Source organism: Phalaenopsis equestris, unplaced genomic scaffold (genome assembly GCF_001263595.1).
Source record: "Phalaenopsis equestris unplaced genomic scaffold, ASM126359v1 Scaffold000201, whole genome shotgun sequence".
NCBI classification, from domain to species: domain Eukaryota; kingdom Viridiplantae; phylum Streptophyta; class Magnoliopsida; order Asparagales; family Orchidaceae; genus Phalaenopsis; species Phalaenopsis equestris.
Genome location: NW_018164643.1, coordinates 136,574 through 160,852, shown reverse-complemented (window position 1 = coordinate 160,852; position 24,279 = coordinate 136,574). Strand labels below are relative to the sequence as shown.

General features: G+C 32.4%; 1 protein-coding gene across 2 annotated transcripts in view; it reads right to left on the bottom strand.

Annotated features, from left to right (window-relative positions):
- Window positions 1–24,279, bottom strand: part of LOC110022634 — a 75,580-nt gene that overhangs the window by 29,153 nt on the left and 22,148 nt on the right. Inside the window, exons 7-12 of one of the 2 annotated variants that reach the window (XM_020721681.1) lie at window positions 13,132–13,230; window positions 7,255–7,439; window positions 6,963–7,175; window positions 6,495–6,767; window positions 6,227–6,374; window positions 5,747–5,880 (exon numbers count right to left, since the gene is read on the bottom strand). In XM_020721681.1, the coding sequence (XP_020577340.1) occupies window positions 5,747–5,880; window positions 6,227–6,374; window positions 6,495–6,767; window positions 6,963–7,175; window positions 7,255–7,439; window positions 13,132–13,230 (1,052 nt within the window). The remainder of the gene's footprint in view (window positions 1–5,746; window positions 5,881–6,226; window positions 6,375–6,494; window positions 6,768–6,962; window positions 7,176–7,254; window positions 7,440–13,131; window positions 13,231–24,279) is intronic. The other variant, XM_020721682.1, reaches the window with a different exon arrangement.

Below are 24,279 nucleotides of genomic sequence, written 5' to 3'. Positions count from 1 at the left end.
GATACGAAGTGAAATTATTAAGAATAGTATCTCCTACCTCAAGGATCTTCAATAAGGGAGAGGAAAGGATCCATGATATTATTCGTCGACTCTTGATGGGATCGTTGCCCCCAACGCTCTTAGGTTGTCAGTAGTTCTAGCACGATTAGAGTGACTAGTCTGTGGACTGTACGACTTTACAAAATATTTATAAAAAAAAAACAAAAATCCCTTTTGCATGTTAAAAAGGGCACTGCATAAAAAGACTTAAACAATATTTTCAGATATACCCAATTCTATTGAATTTGGTATCAAAAAATTTGTAATCTAGTTTCAAAAAATGAATCCAATCTGTAGTCTGATTTCTTTAGTTTTGGATGATCCATGCAACAGTATGATGTAAAAATTAGTTTTTATATGAGAAAACTCAAGATGAAATCAACATAGATCCACTACCATAATTTGAAACTACCTTTACACAGAAAAAGATGTACAGATTAAAAAAACTCTACATGAATTGAAAAAATCCCCAAGAACTTGGTTTGAAAAATTCACAAAAGCCCTAATGGGAAATGGATGCAAACTAAGCCAAGGAGACCGTACAATCTTCATAAAGCACTCCTTCAATAAAAAAAAAATTCAATTCTTATCATAATGTTCACGATATAATTGTCCAGGTGATGATAGTTAAGAGGAGGAGGTTCTTAGAAAAAAAAAAAACTTACCAAAAATTTTGAAAACAAATAGCTAAGAAAACTCTGACAATTTTCAAGCATAGAAGTTAACACAAATTGAACAAAAAAATTGTTGTATCAAGATCTAATGTTGAATTTGAATCACAACCCAATATTGCATGATCGTATTAAACATATTGAACTGGATAGACATTTAATAAAAGAAAAGATAAAGTGGATTTAATCAACACTCTGTGTCCTAAAAGGAAGGCAACCTATTGATGTATTTAACAAAGGATTCAATAATCCTTCATTTAATAATATTATAAGCGAACATAAAATGATAGGCCTCTACATCCAGTTTGAAGGGAAGTGTTGAACAATCGTCGGATCAATAAGATCTAGATAAGGAAAATTAGATGTTGTTCATTCATTGGTTATAAGAAAATATCTCTCACATAGATTCACATACAAAAAAAGAAAACAGAGCCCATGGATTTGCTTCATGACATCAATCGATGATCCTAAATAATCAAGCGGAAGGCAACAAAAGGTGATTTTTAAGTTTATTACTGTAATTATTTATTTCTTTTTTGTGAGTGTAGTTCCATTGAACTAAGTTTTTCTAGTCACTTCTTCTACATATAGTACAAGAGCAATGAGCGCTTTTAAAAAGTTTAGGGTTGAACCTGCACTTTTATTAATGAAGAAAGAAGGGAACACTTGTTTAAGATGCTCGCTTCTATAACCAAAACAGAAGTGACACAATAATTTTACTTAACATTATTAGGAATAGAGGCTTATAAGAAACAAACTAAGCATTTTCACCTAATTTTCTAAAACAATATTCAATATCTAAGTTGAAAGCAACAATTTCCTTAATATTATCAATCATATTGCATGACTCCAAATCCTAAAATTCACAGTAAGAAGGATAGAATTTAACACAATTTATATTTTTTCTAGTTTTATCGATTGCTAGTAAATTACAAGAAAAGATAAAAACCAAGAGAACTAGATTTAAAGATTGTTGGGGGCACGATTATGCAAACTATCAGACTAATGAGATCCATTTGGTCTCATTTTTCAAAAATTAAAACATACTACTTTTAAAACTCAAACTATATATCTTTTATATTTAAATTAAATCTCAAAAATTATTTTCATACACCATATTTTTCATAATTAATCAATCGAAGAAAAAGTTGACCGACACTGAACCATTGTTGATTCAAGCACAATAGGAATTGGTTATAGTGTATTGTTTAGAATTACAAAATTTGAGGTGTGTCTAGTAGGTTGCCTCAAGTTGATGCACAGAAAAGTTTCTTGAGGTTTATGTTCCAAAATGAGAGAAAGTGGGCATGCCTAAATTATTTGAGATGTGCCATAAACATGTAACAAAACAATTTCATGGATGATGGAGATCCCTAGGTTATTAATGACATAACATCAGATGACGAAAAGTTTCAAGAGAATAAAAAAAATATTTCACCACCACAATTATAAGAGAGATTTCAATGGAAGGAATAAAAACATCAAAAGTTGAGAAAAAAGCAACATAAACGGTAAATATAAAAGTTTATGTAAAATACATCATAGAATGATCAGTATAGTAATTTCTTAAAATAATATTCTCATTGGATGTCAATTAGGAAAAAAGATGAAGTAAAAGAAAATTGGCATGGTTTTGATTTTAAGAAAAAAAGGATGTGAGAGGAAAGAAAGCAATCAACTATGTTGATAATTCAATTGAATATTCTTTAAGTGATTGAAGAGTGAGAATATTGAAATTGGAGTCCTATTCATAAACAATTTAAGTTATGAATTGTTTATTTCATAATTTTAAACTTCTTGCTTATGTTTATTTATTTCAATTAGATTGTTTGATATTGAGTGCATATATGACTTTTAATTGACATTGTTTTGAACATTTTAGATTAGTTTCAATTTTTTTCATTTCTCATCAATTCAATTAATTAAATGGCTTAACTTTAAGATTTAGGCGCTAAAATCCTTGGGGTTTGTGCCTTGCTTACTAAAAAAAATTATATTAAACAGCCCAATTGCACAGTTTTAAATTTTAAATTGTTAAGTAAACATCATTTGTAACGTGTCAGATTGTTATATATTAAACGGATTGGACTTTAGTTTTAGTTGATCAACACTTGTGGCACAAAAATCAGATCATTTGTTGGGAAGTTCATTGCTCAACTTTGTAATAGGCTAAACATGAAGCTTCCAGTATGTTTCCTTTACGTGTAGCAGCAATAATCATACCAAAGCCTGGTCATTTGAATTAATAATAGGCTAGTTATTTCAAGAACAAATGTTGATTGGAAACATGTGTACCTTTTGTAATAAGAGTCAGCCCATCTAGGAGAGTTGATACATAATTCAACTCCATTTTACAACATAAATTTCTTGTGGCTTTCTTCAATATTTGAATAAATTGTAAGATTTTTATTCCAAAAATTCTTTTTTTAACTTCATCTAGGTTTAAAGTCTGAACCGAAATTTGATGGTTGCTTCATTTGGGAATTCTCAATCAAGTTCATGAAATACATGAAATACATATAGTTGTTGCTAATACCAATGAGGATATTATCGAATTAAGTGGCAGAAAGATCACCTTGTCAAAGATCATTAAGTGCACCTCTGATTTTAAGGAGTCTTATAATATTTTCATTATTTAAGTAGGTCACCCATAGATTTCTTTTGCAATTCTACAGAACATGAAATTTTGCTAATGTCATCCAAGATATTGGTCATAATTCTGTTTATAACAACTCCAGTTCATTATCTAAGTAGGTCACCCTGCCAGCCGACATCATAGATTTCTTTCGCAATTCTACAGAACATGAAATTTGTCTGATTTCATTCAAGATATCGGTCACAATTTTATTTATAGCATCTCCCGTCTAAATTGGGTATCTTCTTCTTTAGGTGGGAAGACACCTGAAGTAAGATAAAGAACCCTGCCTCTTCTACATGAACATCATTAGTGATTGTGCCCAATACAGATTATTTTGCCCATTCAGTTTGTGCCCACTTGGATAGGAGGATGGGTGGGATTTTTTAGCCACCATTGCTACCGCTATAAATCATCCATTCAAATATTGAGGTGCCGTAGCAATTATAGAATCCATCAGAAATCATTCAATATTTAATCATTAACAGATTAGAGTAAAAAGATAGAATCAAACATTTGGTTCTAACACCGTATAGAAAAAAAAGAGAGGATTTAGAAAACAAAGAATAAAAATTTTATTCTTTTTTAAATTTTTAACTGTGGGAGAAATAAAATTTTCTAAAAATAAAAAGGCAACACCGAGGAAAAACTAAACAAAGCAGGAAAAATATCAAAAGAAAGACATAAGAAAAAACAATAAATCAAGGTATAAGAGATCCTCCGCATGAGGGAACCAAAAACCATTAATTCCATGTAATCCCAATACCTATTTGAAAATGTAGAATAGCAGCTATGCAAATCAGACAGCGGTATAATGAATTCCAGAAATCCCAAATTGAGTGTAGGGTATGTCAATGGAAACAAATTGAATTAGCGGGATCATTTAGACCATCAGAATTCCCGAAAAAATATGGCTGAATAATAAGGAGCGGCATTTATAGGAATTGTCATCATATATTCACAAATGGATGGTTGAATATTAATGAAATTCTTCAAATTAAGAGCGGCATTTTAAGAGCTCAACACTAATGTGAATTCCAAATAACTTCCGAGATTTCTCAAATACTATTTTTTGCTTATTAATAAAAAAATTGATCTGGAGTGTACTAATTTTCTGGAACATGTGGGGATCATCTTCAGACATCATCATTATATCCCATTAATTTGGGGTCCGCTTTATAAATCATCATTCTCCATTGGAAGGCTACTAAAACTATTTTGCATAAAGCTTTCTTCACATCTATCCATATTACAGTTGATCCACCACTTCTTCTTTTTAATCTCTCAACACCACTATATCAACAAGTTTTACATGCTCAAATCAGTCAAGACTATTCTACCCTATCTCATCTTCATAGATTCACCTTCGTTCACTGGTAGATTAGAAGCAGAAAAACAGATAACACTGCAGTACTGCAAACCTAATATTAATCTTAAAAGCGTAGATCACTAAGGGGAATAATATTATTTACTGCAGTATTGTAAAAGGGAGTAATGCACATGCATGGGAATGTATTTAACATAAAAAAATGAAAAATAAAAGCACCACGGCCAAAGTGACGGAGCTGAGATTAAAAAAAAATTAAAACAGAGAAAAAATAGATTTAAAACCAAATCAATGATGGGATGCATGGGGCATCCCTATTTTATGAGTATCCTGTACTCCAAACTTTGTAAAACTAGGATCCCAGAAATGAAAAAAGAAAACAAGGGGAAATAAAATTTTCTGGATACAATGTGCCTCTATATCTAAGTTTTTGCTGGTCCAATGTGAGTGTATCAAGTATAAAAGGCCTCCTTCATGAACTCTTTCATGAGAGTGTATCCAGTTCATGAGATGTCCGAGGATTCACCAACTGTCAGAGGACAAGAACTTCAAGTAGAAAATGTATCCCTATTATGTTGGAGAACAGCAGCCATAACGAACTACTTCATGGAGAGTAGTGCATAACATGCACACGTATAGCTTGGCTCATGAAATATTCTAACCCAATAGTACACTACTTGCTGAAATTAGTACCATAACTAGTTTGACATAAAAAGTTAAGAGAAAACAAAAACTAGCAACATACGGGCAAAGATTCATTTATATCCAACAAAAATTGTTGATGTTATTTTCCCATCATTCATCTGCAACCCATCATAATATTTGAAAAGGAAAAAGTGACGCTGGCATTCACCATGTGCTGCCCACATGAGAGTCAAGCTAAAGATCAAAATGTCCATTTTAATACCAACATCAATACAAATGCCAATAATAACCTAAACAAATTTATTCCTACACCTAACAAAAAAAAAGGTTTTATCTCCTAATTCATTTGAATATGAGGTAAAATAGTAAAAAAACAAAGATCAAATCTGCAAACAAAAAACGAACTGTGATAAAAAAATTAAGCCATACCACTGATACCAGAGAGTGCTTTCTTCCTTTGTTGAGACCACAGTATAAGACACCGATATCTAAGTTAGTTGTGATGGCTGCCAAGGTAGCAGCAATGTCATCTATACTTTCATTTGTATTCTGCCATCCCAAAACTGCAAAAGCAAAAAATTATAATTAAAAGCAACTGATTTTTAACATAAAGTCAGTATGTAAAAAATAAGCATGCAAATGCCATATGACAAGTCAAGGGACAGAAATGGTTCATAAAAATCCAAATTTCATGCTGACTTTTTCATCTGAACCAGATTTGACCACCTGAATCATGAAGTCTCATCCTTTAGTTCTGACTTTAGCTCAAAACTTTGATGTCTATAAATATCATATGATTTCTAGCTACTTTACACTTTCTCAGTTAGGCCAATAAACTTTAAGCAAATCATTACAGACATGATCAAAACTCAAAAGTACACTGAAACAGTCTAGAGGCCTGTAAATTACCCGTTGTAAAAACATGTGGTGGTGCTGCAAGGATATGAAAGATAGAATTCAACTTTCCACACCCGCCAACCTCTATATCGCAAGGCAACTGATGATTCATTTCCACAGTTTTTAGAAGCTCATCAAATGTATTTTCCACAGACATAATCTGTACAAGCAGAAATGAGAGTTTTGACCAATGGTCCACTGAAACCTGAAGTTTACTAATAATGTAAAAAAAGTATTAACATAACAGGTTGCTAGCAGGAAAAGAAAATATAAATCATGCCTTCATTGTCCTGAGCGCACTCGCATTGATATTATGAAAAAAAGTGGTATATTTAAAGTGTCTTGACTCCATCCTGCAGCTAGAACAGTTCATCTGTTCAAATATGTCCATTCCAAAGAGATTATGTGCTATACAAGTAGAGCTATCACAATCCCAAATGCCCATATGGTTGCTTTCTTCTGATTCAGTGTCACACTGAGCAGCATTTGTGAATGATTTGTGTAAGCAGTCAAAGATAACACCTAACACCTCAGAAGCATCATTCATCTGAGCCTGCAAAATTAAAGGCGGCCAATCTTGTAAATATCTAAATCAGAATTAAAATGACAAAATCCAGACCCAGTCCGGATACAAGCTGCAAAATTAAAGGCGGCCAATCTTGTAAATATCTGAATCAGAATTAAAATGACAAAATCCAGACCCAGTCAACCTCTTTAAAAAAGCTTTTGAAATTTAAACAACAGTTACCTGCTGGAAAAAATTGCTGTCCGGATACAAGTTGCTCAATGCTATCCGCAATTGTGTAGGTGTAACAGCTTCTTTTTGGCTATCCCGAGTTGCTTCGTTCAAAGCAACAAAGATATCGTGCAGTGCACAGACAACACAAGGATCCCCAACATGTGCGTGCACTGACGATCTCATCAAGAACTCGTCTTGAAATCTCCTTAAATGCCACAATGACTAGTTTGACAGAATCAAAGAGAGTAATTAGTCAAACATATTAACTAGAAACATGGAAATACTGAAATTGCATACGTACCTGAATAATTACATTCAGAAAACAATTATATTCACCAATTGCATTTGTCAGACCTGTCCCATAGACATCTTTGTCAGTCAAAGCAATATCAGTTTCCTTAGCAGGGTTCCCCAACTCTGAAGATCCTTGCTGAGACGATCTTACGACAGAAGCCTGAGGTAATTTCCTCTCTGCTTGAAAAGAATCTGAAAAGTTATCAATATTCAGCTACCCAAATAAGAAAGGTTGAAAGAACTATTGCAGATTATACATAAGACATCATGGGAATAACAACACACTAAGCAGACAGCCAATAATAATAATAATTGCTAGTTCACGAAACAACCTGCAAAATTTGAACGGTACATTTTTATGAAGATGGATTTAGTGGAAATGGATTGGTTCATGCAGGAAGGTTATAAGCATGGAAAAAAGAAATTATCTTACAAAACCAAAATTTCATTTACCAGTCTAAAACTATACACACAAAAATACCGCCATAACAGAAATCATGAATGCACTAGGTGAAATTTGTAGCAAATTGCCTGATGATCCTTTCTCAAATAAGAGCTCAAAAAATAAATACAAAAGCTATTCGAGAGATAAAATTTAACAAGACTAGAAAAACATAAGTTATTGTCATTGTGTTTAGTGGAATCGGATAGGTTCATGCAGGAAGGTTATAAGCAGGGGGAAAAAAATTATCTTAAAAAACCAAAATTTCATTTATCGCTGTAAAACTACACAGAAAAACACAGCCACAACAAAGATGACAAGGGCACTAGGTGAAATTTGTAGCACTTTGCCAAATGATCCTTTCTCAAGAGCTCATAAAATTAATACAAAAGCTACTCAAGAGACAAAATTTAACAAGACTAGAAAAACATGAGTTGTTATTGTCATTGTGTTTGTGAATGGAGAAGATGGGGAAGTATGGGGAACCTAAGTTGAGTTCAATACACAAGTGCGAAAAACAGCCAAATCACATATAGTTCATAAATTTATTATGAGGAAAAAGCAAGCTCAAGAACGATAGTATGATAAAAAATGGGACATAATACACAAGAAAAACACAACATAAGATAAGCAAACTTTACTGGGTTTGGAAATGTTAACCTCTATCCATGACTGAACAGAGATAACAATCTAGCACCCTAGAGATGCATGCATAATACAAATATTTGACACTCATATATTTTTCTCACTTTTATTTCACTGGCATTTCTTCATCTCTCTCAATATCTCTCGTCTCCTCTTTTTTCATTCTTCCTATCCAATCACTTGCTTTTTGTACTCTCCTCACTAGTTTAATAAACAGCAAAAAACACACCTTTGGTTTTTTTTTTTTTCGAAGTCCATCAATAGAATAAATTTATATATTATAATGTTATACATCTTTTACTTGATCAAAAACAAACTTTTTCTTCTTTATTGGAGCAGCATAACAAGCATTAGTTTTTTATAAGATAAAGTAGCAAAAGCTGATGATACAAAACGAGCAAGACTATTAAAAACAAAGTGTGGTTGGAAAAAAGTTACATAAACAGTAAGCACCAGAGCAATAAGTTCAAAAATGACAAATCCTGAATAAAAGTAAAAGACAATAGAGAGAAATGGAGGGTACGAAATTTGTTAAAAGAAAGAAAGCATGAATGATGAAAAGGATGGAATAAAATGAAATATTAAAATATCTGTCATCCATAGTAGAAAATTAAGGAGTTTATTTAGCATAATTAAGATAATCTATTTACGGAGAACTCTGAATTTAAATTACACGAGGCTTGCAAATTCATAACTCTTCCCAACTTAGTTAATGTGATGATTACCACTTCGTAATCTTAAAAAATATTCATTTCATTTCTTAAAATCTGTTAATCATGCTTATGATTTATTTTAAGTAATAGAATATTTCATATTAAGCACCTCATTTCAACTGGTAAGCACCTAAGGTGGGGGACCTCATGAATCGGTTCCCCATATTGCCCTAAACATTGAGTTCTTTTACAACATTGAATTTACATTCATCAAAGCATTCATTTCTCAAGCTATAAAAAAATTGCTTTGCTTCTATTGTTGGCATTGAGAGTCTTATGAATCAATCGTTTGAGAATGCAAAATTGGCCTGCTATCACTCCTCCGTGAGCCCCATGGTTTCATAGGGTTATTCGAGTGCATGCTTGCACAAGTCTCACTCTTCTCCCGTTGTCCTAGTTAAGAAAAATAGCACTCAAATTACTTCATATATACAATACTCCTTGAAGCCTTCACTTGGTATTTTGACTGCATGCTTGTACAAGTCTCTCTCTTCTCCACTTGTATACGTTAAGAAAAATAGCACTCAAATTAATTCATATATACAATACTCCTGAATGCCTTCATTTTGATATAGCAGCCCCATGTACATGCATCAGAAATCTACCAAGCCTATACACGGTACAAGCCACTGACTCTAATAACCAATTGTTGTGAAGAAGATAAAATGAAACCAGTGTTTTTAAACTATTCTTTTGAAGCAAAGGTACTGCTTGACTGCAAAATACGATCTTTAACACATCACGTCACTTTGCATGCTAGGCTTTGACACAAAACGACACTTCATAGTTCAATTCAATATCCACAATACTAACTAGAGCATAATTGTTTCCACTCTAAATATATCATGGAGATTGAGGTGTTAAAAGTTGGTTCTTTGTTTTCCACCATCAGAGCTAGTTGCTTTTATGTGGTTCATTTAGTTATTCTTACTTGCTCGCAGTTATTCCTATCCACTTCTCATTGATTTTTGTCAATGGAGCAAATAATTTAGAGCATGCAAGTTTTTTTTCTCAAAAAAGCTTCTTAGACAGAGAAAATATGCAGAAACAGATAACGATTCCCTGTTATTTTCCCCTTCTTATTTTATCAATGATATTCAAGTCATGAGCACTTTAGCTAAGAAAAATACTAACGCTTCATTTTATATTTGTGCATTAAAGCAAAAAAATACCCTTACACATCACATTATGCTTAAGGGTTGTTTGGTATCCATTTCTTTTTTCTGTTTTTTTTTTCTTTTGAAAATAAAAAACTGAAAACAAACCAAAAAAATAATGTTTGTTTATTCATTTTTTTGTTTTTTTTTTAATTTTGTTGTTAAAACACATAAGGAGTGTTTACAAAACATCAAAAACACAAAAATTGTATATTCACTATTTCAAAAACATGTTTTTCGAAGCTCAAAGAATAGTTTTGTCTTTATTCTTCTTTGGTGATGCTCTTGTGGAAGTTCTGCACCTCCCTCGCTCAAACCCAATCCCAATATCTTTTCTCCAAAGTCACTCCAAACCCTAGCCTTAGGTTGCACTTGATAAAAATAGCCTTCCATTTTTTAGCCAGAAGGAGAGCTTCCGTTGTTTTTTCATGGCTTCCACTTCCCATTTCGACGATGTACAACAGAGAGATTACGTCCCTGCTTCGACTGACAAGGTTTGTAACTAAACCCTCTGATTTGAGCTCTCCTAAAGCCCACTTTCGCCCGCTTGTTTCGGCTTTTTCGGGAAGAATGTGGGAATTTGTTGCCCGAATACACCAGATTTTAGGTATTCTTTTGCATTCGATACCAATACAAGGGGATGTAAGATTTTGGGCAAGGGTGCATGGGAACTGGTGCAAAATTTTAGAATAAATTTGTTCCCCAAATTTATCTCTTTATGGTTTATTTATAGGGACAAAAAGGGGCATTGATACGTGCTGCAGAAACAGGAGAAAGAATAGGAAAACAAAAAGGGGAGAAGGGAAAAACAGGAATTGAACGATCAGCGCTAGGGAATTGTTATTAAAAGAAATAGAAGACATCCAACCAAAAATGTTTTATATTTTTTGTTTGTAAATACACAATAAAAAACAATATCTTTTCTCCAAATTCACTCCAAACGCTAGCCTTAGGTTGTCGCTTGATAAAAATAGCCTTCCATTTTTGAAGCAAAAGGAGAGCTTTGGTTGTCCTTTCAAGGCTTCCGCTTCCCGTTTTGACGACGTATGACAGAGAGATTACGTTCCTCTACCCCCTGCTTCAACTGACAAGGTTTGTAACAAAACCCTCTGATTTGAGATCTCCTAAAGCCCACTTTCTCTAGCTTGTTTCGGCTTTTTCGGGAAGAATGTAGGAGTTTGTTGCCCGAATACACCAGATTTACTTTTGCGTTCGATACCAATACAAGGGGATGTAAGATTTGGGGCAAGGGTGCATGAGAACTGGTGCACAATTTTAGAAAAAATTTGATGCCCGAATTTATCTCTTTATGTTTATTTATAGGGAAGAAAAGGGGCATTGATACGTGCTGCAGAAACAAGAGAAAGAACAGGAAAACAAAAAGGGGAGAAGGGAAAAATAGGAATTGAAGTATCAGCGTTGGGGAATTGTTATTAAGAAATGGAAGATATCCAACCAAACATGTTTATAATTTTTGTTTTTAAATACATAGAAATCATAACAGCATCAAAGGCATTCTCCAAAAACATAAAACAAAAAACAAAATAAAAACAAAAATAAAAATAGAAAATAAAAGTGATCCCAAACAAGGTTACTTAGCAATTTGAAAAACTAATTAAAGCAATTAACTTGGAAACAAAATAATAAAAACCAATATATAAAATAAAAAATAAAATAGCAAAAATAATTATCTAATATGAGAGTAAAGCACTCATATTTAGCCACGACAACTATAAATTTATGATGGATTCTAAGCTTACCTGAATTGATATCGACAACAGTAGGAGTAATAAAAGGGTGCATAGAGAAAAATTTTCAGCATAGATAGGACCTCATAAGCAAACATGCAGCACAAAACATAAAGCCCAAGAGAATTAAAATGCAACAATAGAATTGACTAAAAAGAGTATCAAATATATTCTCTTGATTGAGTCATAAAAAAATATGAAAAGATGGAAAGTACTTTGCACAGAAACCATAAGATTCAAATAAAAGAATCAACAATTAAAAAAAAAAGATATTTCTGTCCAATTTAGGTTTATTAATGTGAATTTTTACAAATAGTTATGCTTATTTAGTATTCGATCACAAGCCAATTTGACCCTAACTTAAGATTGGCTCGAAGTCATTCAATCTAAACTCGACCTGAGATAAGTTTGGTTATAGGTTGATTCCTTACAATCTTGACTCAAGCCAGACATGTCACCTTAACTTTGATCCCAATTTAATTCAAGCCAAAATAAATATGACCTAGATTAAATTTTTCACACAAAAAAAGGTTTAGTAGAAAAAACAAGCATGCACTTAATATATAGACGGACTCATAAATTTAAATAAAAAACTGTATGTGAGTGTGTGTGTGCTAATTTGCTCTCTAGCTAGATTGAACTGATTCGGACTAAGTTCAATTTGAGCTGTACTTGTAGAGTTTAAATAGAACCAAAAAAACAGATCTAATTTTTAAGCTACTTAAAATTCGATCCAAATTCACAGCCTTAAAAGAAGTCAAGTTAACTTGTCGGTATAAAAGCTAGCAGACAGAATATTATAACAAGAAGTCATGTTAACTTGTCGGCATAAAAGCTAGCAAATCGGACATGATAACAAGCTTGGTAGGAACCACAAAAAAAAGTCAAAACAAATAAAAATCTGTAAGTTTGGAATAATGAGCGCATAATCAAAAAATTCAAGAAGCTTATGAAGTAGACAAAACAATAAAATATGTAACTTCCAAGAGTTAAAATTTGACAAGTTCTTTGATGTCATTTTTGATAATCATGAAGATATCCTAAAATAAACTAAACACAAGATGAATCAACAAAAAATACTGGAGGGACTTATTGCAAAATCAAAATATGATTCTACATCTGCCTACTCAAATTTTAGATGAAAATAGAATACAGAGAATTGAAAAAACTTTTACAAACCAAGGCTTTGGCGTACTGCCTTTTCAAGATCTTCCTGGAACCTCATGTCTTCATCATCAACAACAGGCAATGGATTGAATGTCTTCATTTCATCACTTCCTATTAATAGAAAAATGACAATCAATGAGTATGCACCATAAAGTTTAACCCCTTTTACCACACATGTGCAATATCGTAAAACTTCACAAAGAAGATAAATCCAACAGGTGGCATTGACGGCAAATCTACCCATTTGAAAGATAAAGGATAAATAAATCATCTCTTTTACAATAAATGATATAGCTAAAAATGAAGAAAAAATGGTTTTTCTATCATACCATTTTGAAAATATATTAAAACAGAAAGCATTATCCTAAAGAAAATGTTCTCAATGGCCAACATTTCTAGCCTTCCGCAAATTATTTTTGTTTTCTTTTTTATTACAAAATTATGCGCAAATAGCATCAAAAGGTACTTCGTTGTGACGGTGCTTTGAATAAATTAGTTTAGGAATAATTTTTGACTTTACATAAGTTATTCTCCACCATCGTCATTTATTTTCTTTGGCCTTGTCAGAACTAGCCATCAACCTTTTAAGCAAATATTAGAATCCTACTAGTTTTAGAGCTAGTTTACTTGACTTGCAGAAAAGCAAGCAAATAAGAACATGGTTGGTAAACGTACAGCATGATAAATGGGGCCAATGTCAACTGATTAAAATCTCATAATAACTAGGGAATGCATTTCCATACAATCAATGCTATTACATAACCTTTCATACGTCAATGGTATCTAAGGTAGTTAATCTTTTATTTTATAATAAAAAATGACAATCTTTTGGCCAACCATAAATGGAGTTTAGAAATAGTTAACAAATTCCGTTTACATCATTTTGCAAGTAAATACAGCATTCACTTTTGACCAGTCTTAAATGAAGGAAATATTAGTGTTGAAACAGCAAACAAAATTCATTTATTCCTTAACAATATGATCAAAACGCAATATCTTAACATTTTTATAAAACCATGGTGATTTTCACCACATTTGATCAGCACGCAAACCTAATCTGATCCGAGGCAAGGGTCTAGCACATAGCAGGAGAAAAACTAAGCTAAAATCCAGCTTTGTGAAATTGGAAGCTGGAAGCTAATAAACCACGCAAATTCTGACAGAATAAAGTACTGAAAACAGATTACAAAACCCACCTTTCACCGAAAATAGGGAAACGAACAGCAACTATGTCTACTGCAGATTACCAGTTCAAACGGAAGTCTCAAACTGCTAAATGTCCAGATAATCATCTATGTTAATATCATGCCATTGGTACCATGTTTACTGAGGGCAGCCCATTTTTTTCCTTCTTATTACCTGCAGTTTGAGGACTGCCTTTTTCCCTTTCCCCTTACAAGTTGATGGTTAGAGAGCTGGGCTAACTTTTGCTAGTCATTGCTTTCATTTTTCCGTTAGTTGAGTCAGGAAACTCTCTGTATTGCACTAAAACGAGCACGCCCTGGTCCAACTATTTATGCACCTATTTTCTTGTATTTGAGTTAAAATAACAGAAACGAAAAGTATTGCTCCCAGTTTCCTTTATCTTCAACAACATACAGAGTGGAATATTGAAGCAAAATGAGTAACTACCCTATTAATGTCTTCAAGCACTTGTTAAGCAACTAATTTTCACAAATATGAAAAGAAAATTCACAAGTATACAATTAAATTCATATATATTTATAAATCTAGCACATAAATCTTTTTATTTAGTTATATAACAGCCCAGTGTCCAAATCACATCAAAATATATGCATAAAAATGTATACTTACTTTAAGTAAATAAAGTAGTGATACTTTTTATGTGATTTACAATTTAAGAATTAAGCAAAGAAAATAACTTGTGTGAAATTTAAAAGCAAAGAATTCAGTGTTATGTATGTAAACATGCTATAAATAAACATTCATTTACTTTTAAATCATAAGCAAACAATAAGCAAATGTAATATTACTTTTTATGTTTTAAACAAACATGTGACTCTCAAATATCAAAGGGATAGGTAAATTTCATGCTAGAATTGGCTTGTAAGGGGTGCCAATAACTAGGGGATCATACATTGATTCATTGAGTTGTCAAACAACTCGACAATATACTAGATTTCTAATTGCAAAGATACATATCCCAAAGTAAATAAATTTAAAAAGTAGGGAAGTATATAATACATTGATTCATTGAGTTGCCAAACAACTTGACAATATACTAGATTTTTAATTGCAAAGATACATATCCCAAAGTAAATAAATTTAAAAAGCAGGGAAATAGATGTTACCTACAACTGAAGATCAGATCACTACTTGTTAGAGATGCTATCCAACGTACACCACCCTTGGAGCCTTACTCCAATACCAATTTGATGGGTTGGAGTGGAGGATCTTGAGAAGACAAAAGTTGTTGTCTGGTGGTCGCTTGAAAAGAGAAGAAATTAAATAAGTGGGAGATTTATGAAGTTATGATTTGGGGTAGATTATAGGTTGGTCCAGAAATACAGGTATTGGGAAATTAAATTTTAGTGGTCACAAGTGGAGGAGGATTTAGAGATGCTTGGGAGGGCTTTGGTTGAGAGTGGAGAAAGTAGTATTAGGATTAGGACTGAGGAAGAGAAGTGTAAAGGCTTGGGAAGTGATGAGCGGACTCGAGAAGACTAATTTTAAGATTTTTGTTATGTAGGTGGAGAGACATGAAGATGAATAGCCTTAGAAAGTTGCGAGAAGATTTCTAGGGTTGGAGGGAATAATAAGAAAAATGTAGAAAACAATGAAATCAATAAACATAAAGATAAGTTAAAATTATCAAAGTACAAAAGAATTCTCCACAAAACTTTTCCATAGGATCAAGCAAATTTTGTGATTCATTCAATATTCTACAGTGAGTACAAGAAGAAAAAATACATTAATTTTCACAAAGGGTAGAACCAATCTAAATTAGAAAGGAGAGTGGTTTCATTGCAATCAAATCTTCATGTCCTTCGGAGTAGTCGACCAAGGGCGTTCAAAGAAAAATTTAATTTTAAATTACAAATGTTAATGGCTTGGAGAGAATAGGATAGATCATCAATGTATAGCAGGTGTAAATGGGTTGAAATTTGAGAGAGTATCAAATTCCACCATGAAGGAGCTAGTTAAGTCAAGATCAAGCTCCTTTGCTTCAAAATCTGGAATGATGGTGATGGTAATGGTGATCATCTAGCATCTTGATGCACTCTTTATCAATACAAACTCTTGATTATACAGCATCAATTATTCTAGGAACTCACTCATTGATTTGTTTATGCAATGTTCTAAGTAGATAAAAAGATCCATTCAAGAACAAGACAATTCTCAGACTACTCGTGTCTTGATCTAGTAGAAAACAAAATTTACTTGTTTTGTCAAGTACAAAAGTTGGCTATGTCGATGCAGTGAAATGTGTTCCACAAATCCTATGACTAAAGCAATATCTAAAAGATTATGACACTCACCTTGAGCATATAACCAACAAATACAATTACACGAGCAATTAATCATACAAAGAATCTGAATAGCACTCTATGACCAAGCAAAAAGAGACCAAACGTTACATCATTAGAAATCACATAGCAAATGATTATATGCTCAAAGATTAAATAATCAACTTGCAAATATTTTCACTAAACCTTAACTGAAAAGAGATTCAATAGTACAATAAAAACAATGACAACAACATGCCTTTATCCCACTAAGTGAGATTGGTTACATGAATCCTTTTTCTCCATTATGTCTTATAAAGTGTCATAATTTTAATTAATTCTAATAAATTAAGCTATTTTTTTATACAACATGCCCAAGTCCTTTTAAGTCTACCTTTACCTTTCTTAACATATGTCAATTCTAAAACACCTACTCTCCTATCCTAACTAGGTCATCAGATGGGACGTTTACTGTGACTAAACCATCTAAGGCGACTCTCTAATATTGTCTTCCATTGGAGCTGCTCCAGCACTTTCACAGATATATTCGTTTTGTCTTTTGTCTCTAAGTGTGAAGCCACTCATCCACCTGAGCATTCTCATCTCAACAACACCTAACTTACTTTCATGTTGTCCCCTAATGTGTTGTCACCTAAGCATTCTCATCTCAACAACACCTAACTTACTTTTATGTTGTCCCCTAATGTGTTGCTATAGTTAAATCAAAAATCATGTTAGCTCATTCCTTCACCTTTTTATATTTTGTAAAATATTGCAAATTCATATTAGGTAATGTGACAATAACTTTTCGCGAATATATAAATACTAGCATAATCATACACAAGCTCAAATACTTTATTCACTTATCATGAACATGCATACATATATTACAATGTATATATCTATTATGGTTTAGATCAAGCCTAAAACACAAATGCCCTAAATGTCTCAGGTTTTAGTTTTATACTAGAAAGTATATACAATTGTATTAACATATCTATGTTCTAGATTCATTTTAGTAAAAATCAAGAAGGCCAACAATTTTTTGCATTTACAATTAGTTTTTTTCCCCCCCAACTAAAAATCTCTCTATCATCCTCCACCAAATGCATATGATCAATGTCTTGAGTTTCAATTGTGGTTGGGATGTATTAAAATCAAACAAGCAAACTTCTTTTCATTTAGAATAGTGTATTATGGTTTCGCTCAAAACCACCATTTCTTTGTTACCCATGATGTCTCAAATCCTCTCAATCCCCTCTACCACTCTGACAAACAATACAAGATCTCTATTAAAGGAGATATGATAAGGTAGAATACATTATGAAAATTTCTTCAAAGATATGGACATTTGGGTGTTAAGACTCATCTTATTCTTTACCTCTACAGTAACAGATTTTTCCTCTTAGCATTTCTTCCCTAGGACTTTCCTCTACAATACAAGTTCTAAACGTACAGCAAAGGGGGGTAGGAACAACCTTCAAATTCCACATATAATTGAGAATATTAAAGTTTTAAGCACTAGAAGATCAACAATCCTATAAAAACATTGTAAAATCTTCAATAATGATGCCAAACCTTAATATCAGATTATGTTTGGGATTATGATATGCATAGCTTGTACAAGGCACCACTTTTATTTTTTTATTTTTTTTAGCATTAATTCGGACTTATGTAGTGAATTGATCCATCTTATCAACTCTAATATAATAATTAATATCAATTATAGTACGTCCATTTCTTAAATTTATGGAGCATATATTCAATTTTCTTTTATGGATTTGGCATACCATTAAATGAACACAAGTTGTGAAACGTCTACAATACTTAAGAATAAAACTACATTAAGGTAAATAATGACTAGAATAGTTGGCTTTTGTCCAAGCACATTAACACAACCAAGGATCAAATTACTAGAGCTCTAGTCATCTAGAATGTTCTACAGACAAACAACTACTTATCACTTTAAATTCTTTCAATGGCCACTTTCAAATATCTTATGAAGGCCCATTTGAAGCAATTAAAACATATTTGTTATCCAAAATATTCTTATTTCTAATAGAGTATTTTAAGAGGTTAATTAACTCCGCCTCGCCTAATGTATAGAAAATAAACACAACATTATTTTTATAGTATGCCCAATTACATTTTTGAATCTTACCTTGGGAGTCACTTCAATAAAATAGTAAATCACCATCCGATCCATCAGGATTGAGATCAAGATGACAACAAAGAAAGTGAATATATGGTAGTGATTATGACTATGAAGGAGCTCAGACATCACAACATAGATCTTCTTGCAAACCTTCACCTAGACCCAACTATGATGATACCAACACTAGTAGCAACTATACTTCTTTGAGCGTGATGACATTGATTATTATAAGTTGATTTTTCAAATGGATCGTATGACACGTATTTTGATAAACAGAAGGCAACTATCAACACAATTAGTTATTCAACTAGGGTACATAATTGCCTGATGACAATTAAGACAGCAACAAGATATGCTCTTTCATGTGCAAAATAATTTTAAATTGGATGGGGGAGTAAATCTCCCATATAAGAGATTAGTGGCCCCATACTAGCATACCATCAAAAAACCTATCAAATTTATACTTTGAATTTCTTCAGCCAGGATATTATTGACTCTTTGTTTTTTACCTTTTTGTACGAACTAAATTAAAATTAATATTTGGAGTTGTATTATACTTTCTGTCCCAATTTTATGATAACAAAAAGGGGATAGTATATTAATTTAATGCATTTTTATGTTGATGGAATATTATTTAGATAATATCTTGTGAAAGGATAGGATGAATTACTTATTTCCTATAGCACTGGGTTTCTTGTCTCTTTGCGTGATTGTTATGCTGTACTTTATTTTTGTTTATGCATTAAACGCATATAGTTAAGGAGCCTTATTTTTATCCTTTTTCTCATTAAAAATTACTTATGGCAACATGTCATTGCCATCATAAAAAACAGGGGCAGTGTTAGCCTTATGAGCCAAAAAAAAATAATTTAAAGATTTTCAAGGCAATAAACTTATATTAATTTATTATAATATTGGTTAAAAATAAGAACAAGTTCATGCAAACCACTGGAGTCACCTATTGCTTGAAGAAGAGACGCACAAAAGGAGAGTTCAAACCTATCATATTAGTAATGAAACTCCAAGAAAAGAACAAAAGTCACCAAAGTTCGTTGCATTGAGGTCATTTTTTTTAATTTTAGGACTTGTGTAATGATTAGAACGATAGGCTCAAATTGCACCTGCATTCATAATTTAAAAACTACCCAATAAATTTCATACTAGAATGTATTCAAGACTGAAAATGACCTATCCATTCTACTAAAAGAATTAGTGTTGAAATTTAATTACACCATTAACTAATACTAATATAAAAATGGTTTTATGTAATTTTACTTTCTGAAGGTAAACCAAAGAAATCTAGGAAAAATGTGTATTTGTATCTGTATGTATATGTATGTATGTGTAAATGTGTATGTATATGTATATGTATGCATATGTATTTGTTTATGTATATGCTTGTATATTTATATGTAAATGCATATATATGTGTATATGTATATGTATATATCTATATGTATATGTATATATCTATATATATGTATGTATATATGTATGTATCTATATATATGTATGTATGCATGCATGCATGTATGTATGTATGTATATGTACGTATATGTATGTACATATATGTATGTACGTATATATATGTACACTTGCAGTTCATTTTAGTCATATATGGGTTATGTTCCGTACATTCATGAAAATACACATAATCACCAATGAATATTCATGGAACACGTCATTTAAGTCATTCCAAATAAATTTGAGGTGTATGTTTATTATCTGCTTGCAGTTCATTTTAGTCATATATGGGTTATGTTCGGTACATTCATGAAAATACACATAATCACTGATGAATATTCATGGAACACATCATTTAAGTCATTCCAAATAAATTTGAGAAATAAGACTTGAAACTTTACATATGTTTGTGCAAACATATACATACTCGCATTCGGTGTTTTGCTCGCGGTGGCCGCGTTGTTTAGCAAAACGAGGGTTACAGGTTCGACCCCGCAGCCCACGTTTCTTCTCATATATTTTTCGCGCTTGCCCCTATATTCCACCCCGCGTTCGTATTTTGCCTTTACCTTCCCTACGAAGCTCCTGCTTCCTCTGCCCCAACCTATCGTTTTGTACACCATCTTCCTCCGGTATCACATTTCCCTATATTCTCTTTGAGAAATTTTTGTTTCTCTTGAATTTGCACCGTATAACAAAATCTTTTATCATATTCCTAGTATCGCTGTTTAGCATATTTTTCATTCACGCACGTGCACACACTATGAAGTGAGGCAGTGAAATAGATAGCCTTGGAAAATTACTATGACGACATATTTTGCATAGCTACTGATACCCCTTGGGGCATATAATGAGAACAAAATGTAAGGAAGAGCAAAAGATAATCTTTGTCATCATTTTTATGCTCACTGCTAGGAAACATATGTAGTTGTCATATGTTTGAGCATGCTCAGATAAACCGAATTGCAAATAATATGCATAGAAAAACATATTTTTCAATCACACACACACTAGTCATCATTTTTATGCTTACTGCTAGGAAACATATGTAGTTGTGATATGTTTGAGCATGCTCGGATAAACCAAATTGCAAATAATATGCATAAAAAAACATATTTTTCAATCACACACACACTGCCTTGGGGCATATAATGAGAAAATATTGTAAGAAAGAGCAACGACACACACACACTGAAGTGAGGTAGTGAAATAGATCGTCTCAGAAAATACTGTGATGGCATATTATACATAGCTATTGATACCCCTTGGGGCACATAATGAGAAAATATTGTAAGAAAGAGCAACGATCATCTTTGTCATCATTTTTATGCTCACTGCTATGAAACATATGTAATTGTGGTATGTTTGAGCATGCTCATGCAAACCAAATTACAAGTATTATGCTTAGAGCATATTATACATAGCTATTGATACCCCTTGGGGCACATAATGAGAAAATATTGTAAGAAAGAGCAACGATCATCTTTGTCATCATTTTTATGCTCACTGCTATGAAACATATGTAATTGTGGTATGTTTGAGCATGCTCATGCAAACTAAATTACAAGTATTATGCTTAGAAAAACATATTTTTCAATCACACACACTCTGAAGTGAGACAGTGAAATAAATACTATTACTGTGATGACATATTATGCATAGCTACTGATACCCCTTAGGGCATATAATGAGAAAATATTGTAAGAAAGAACAACAGATCATCTTTGCCAGCATTTTTGTGCTTACTGCTAGGAAACATATGTAGTTGTGGTTTGTTTAAGCATGCTCATGCAAATCGAATTGCAAATGTTAATCTTAAAAAAATATATTTTTCAATCACACACACTCTCTAAAGTGAAGCAATGAAATAGATAGCCTCAGAAAATTACTGTGATATCATATTATGCATATGTACTGATACCCCTCAGAGCATATAACGAGAAAATATTGTAAAAAAAGGTAACATATCATATTTGTCATCATTTATATGCTCACTGCTAAGAAACATATGTAATTGTGGTCTGTTTGCACATGCCATGCAAACCGAATTATAAATGTTAGGCTTAGAAAACATATTTTTCAATCACACACTCTGTGAAGTGAGACAGTGAAATAGATAGCCTCAAAAAATTATTGTGATGGCATATTATGCATAGGTACTGATACCCCTTGGTGCATAAAATGAGAAAATATTGTAAGAAAGCAACAGATCATCTTTGTCAACATTTATGTTTATTGCTACGAAACATATGTAGTTGTGGTCTGTTTGTGCATGCTTATGCAAACCAAATTGCAAAATGTTAAGCTTAGAAAAACATATTTTCCAATCACACACACACTCTGAAGTGAGGCAGTGAAGTAGATAGCATCAGAAAATTACTGTAGTGACATATTATACATAGGTATTGATGCCCCTTGGGAAATATAATGAAAAAATATTGTAAGAAAGAGTACCAAATCATCTTTGTCGTCATTTTTATGCTCACTGCTAAGAAACATATGTAGTTGTGGTTTGTTTGAGTGGTGTTAGATGTTATTTGAGTGGAAAAACCAATAATGTCACAATAAGACTACAATAATACAACAATAACACCATATAAAGCAAAGCTACAGATACCCCTTGAGGTATAAAATTAGAAAACATTGTACGAATGGGCAACAAACAATCTTCGTTGTCTGTTTTATTCTCACTACTAGGAAAGATTTGTAGCTGTGAACTGCTTAGAGCATGCAAATGAGAAATTGTTGCAAGAAAAGGCAACAGACCATGTTTGCTACAATATTTTGATGGCATATCATACATAGGTATTGATACCCCTTGGGACATAAAATGAGAAAATATTGTAAGAAAGCAACAGATCATCTTTGTCATCATTTCTATGTTCACTGCTACGAAACATATGTAGTTGTGGTCAGTTTGCGCATGCTTATGCAAACCAAATTGCAAAATGTTAAGCTTAGAAAAACATATTTTTCAATCACAAACACTCTGAAATGAGACAGTGAAGTAGATAGCATCAGAAAATTACTATAATAACATATTATGCATAGGTATTGATGTCCCTTGAGACATATAATAAGAAAATATTGTAAGAAAGAGTATTATTGTAAGAAAGAGTATCAGGTAAGAAAGAGTATCAGATCATCTTTGTCATCATTTTTATGCTCACTGCTAAGAAACATATGTAGTTGTGGTCTGTTTGAGTGGTGTTACTGCGGCATTATTGAGGTGTTATTTGAGAGGTAAAATATCATCATGATAACACCCCAATAATGTCACAATAAGACTACAATAATACAAAAAGAACACCATATAAAGCAAAGCTACTGTATAAAATTAGAAAATATTGTAAAAATGGGCAACAAACCTTCTTTGCTATCCGTTTTATTCTCACTACTAGGAAAGATTTGTAGTTGTGAATTGTTTAGAGCATGCAAATGAGAAATTATTGCAAGAAGAAAGATTTGTAGATGTGAGCTGTTTAGAGCATGAAAATGAGAAATTATTGCAAGAAAAGGCAACATACCATGTTTGCTATCATTTTTATGCACAATGCTAGAAAACAGATGTATTTGTGATATGTCTGATCATGCTCATGAGTACCTATTTTTCAAAATTTTTACTTAAATAATTATTGTTACAACAAATTATGCATAGTTACTAATATCCCTTAAGGCATATAATGAGAAAATATTGAGAGAAATGACAACATAACATCTGTGACATCCTTGTTTATGCTCACTGCTGAGAAACATATATAATTGTGGACTTTATGAGCATGATCATGCATACCAGTTTCAAATTTTATGCTAAGAAAAACATTTTTTCAATCACACACACATTATCTAAAGTGAATCATTGCATCAGATAGCCCCAGAAAAATTCTGTGGTAGAAAATTATGCACAGCTACTATAATTCATTGCTCAAACCACTTTCAAGAGACATATACAGTTGGATTGCTTCAGCCCTTATTTATGTTCGTTTGTTTTTGCTATCATAGTAATAAAATGTCCAAGACCAAAAAGGCCGGTGTGCCCGCATTGTGGGACAAAGAAACCAAAATAATATTTT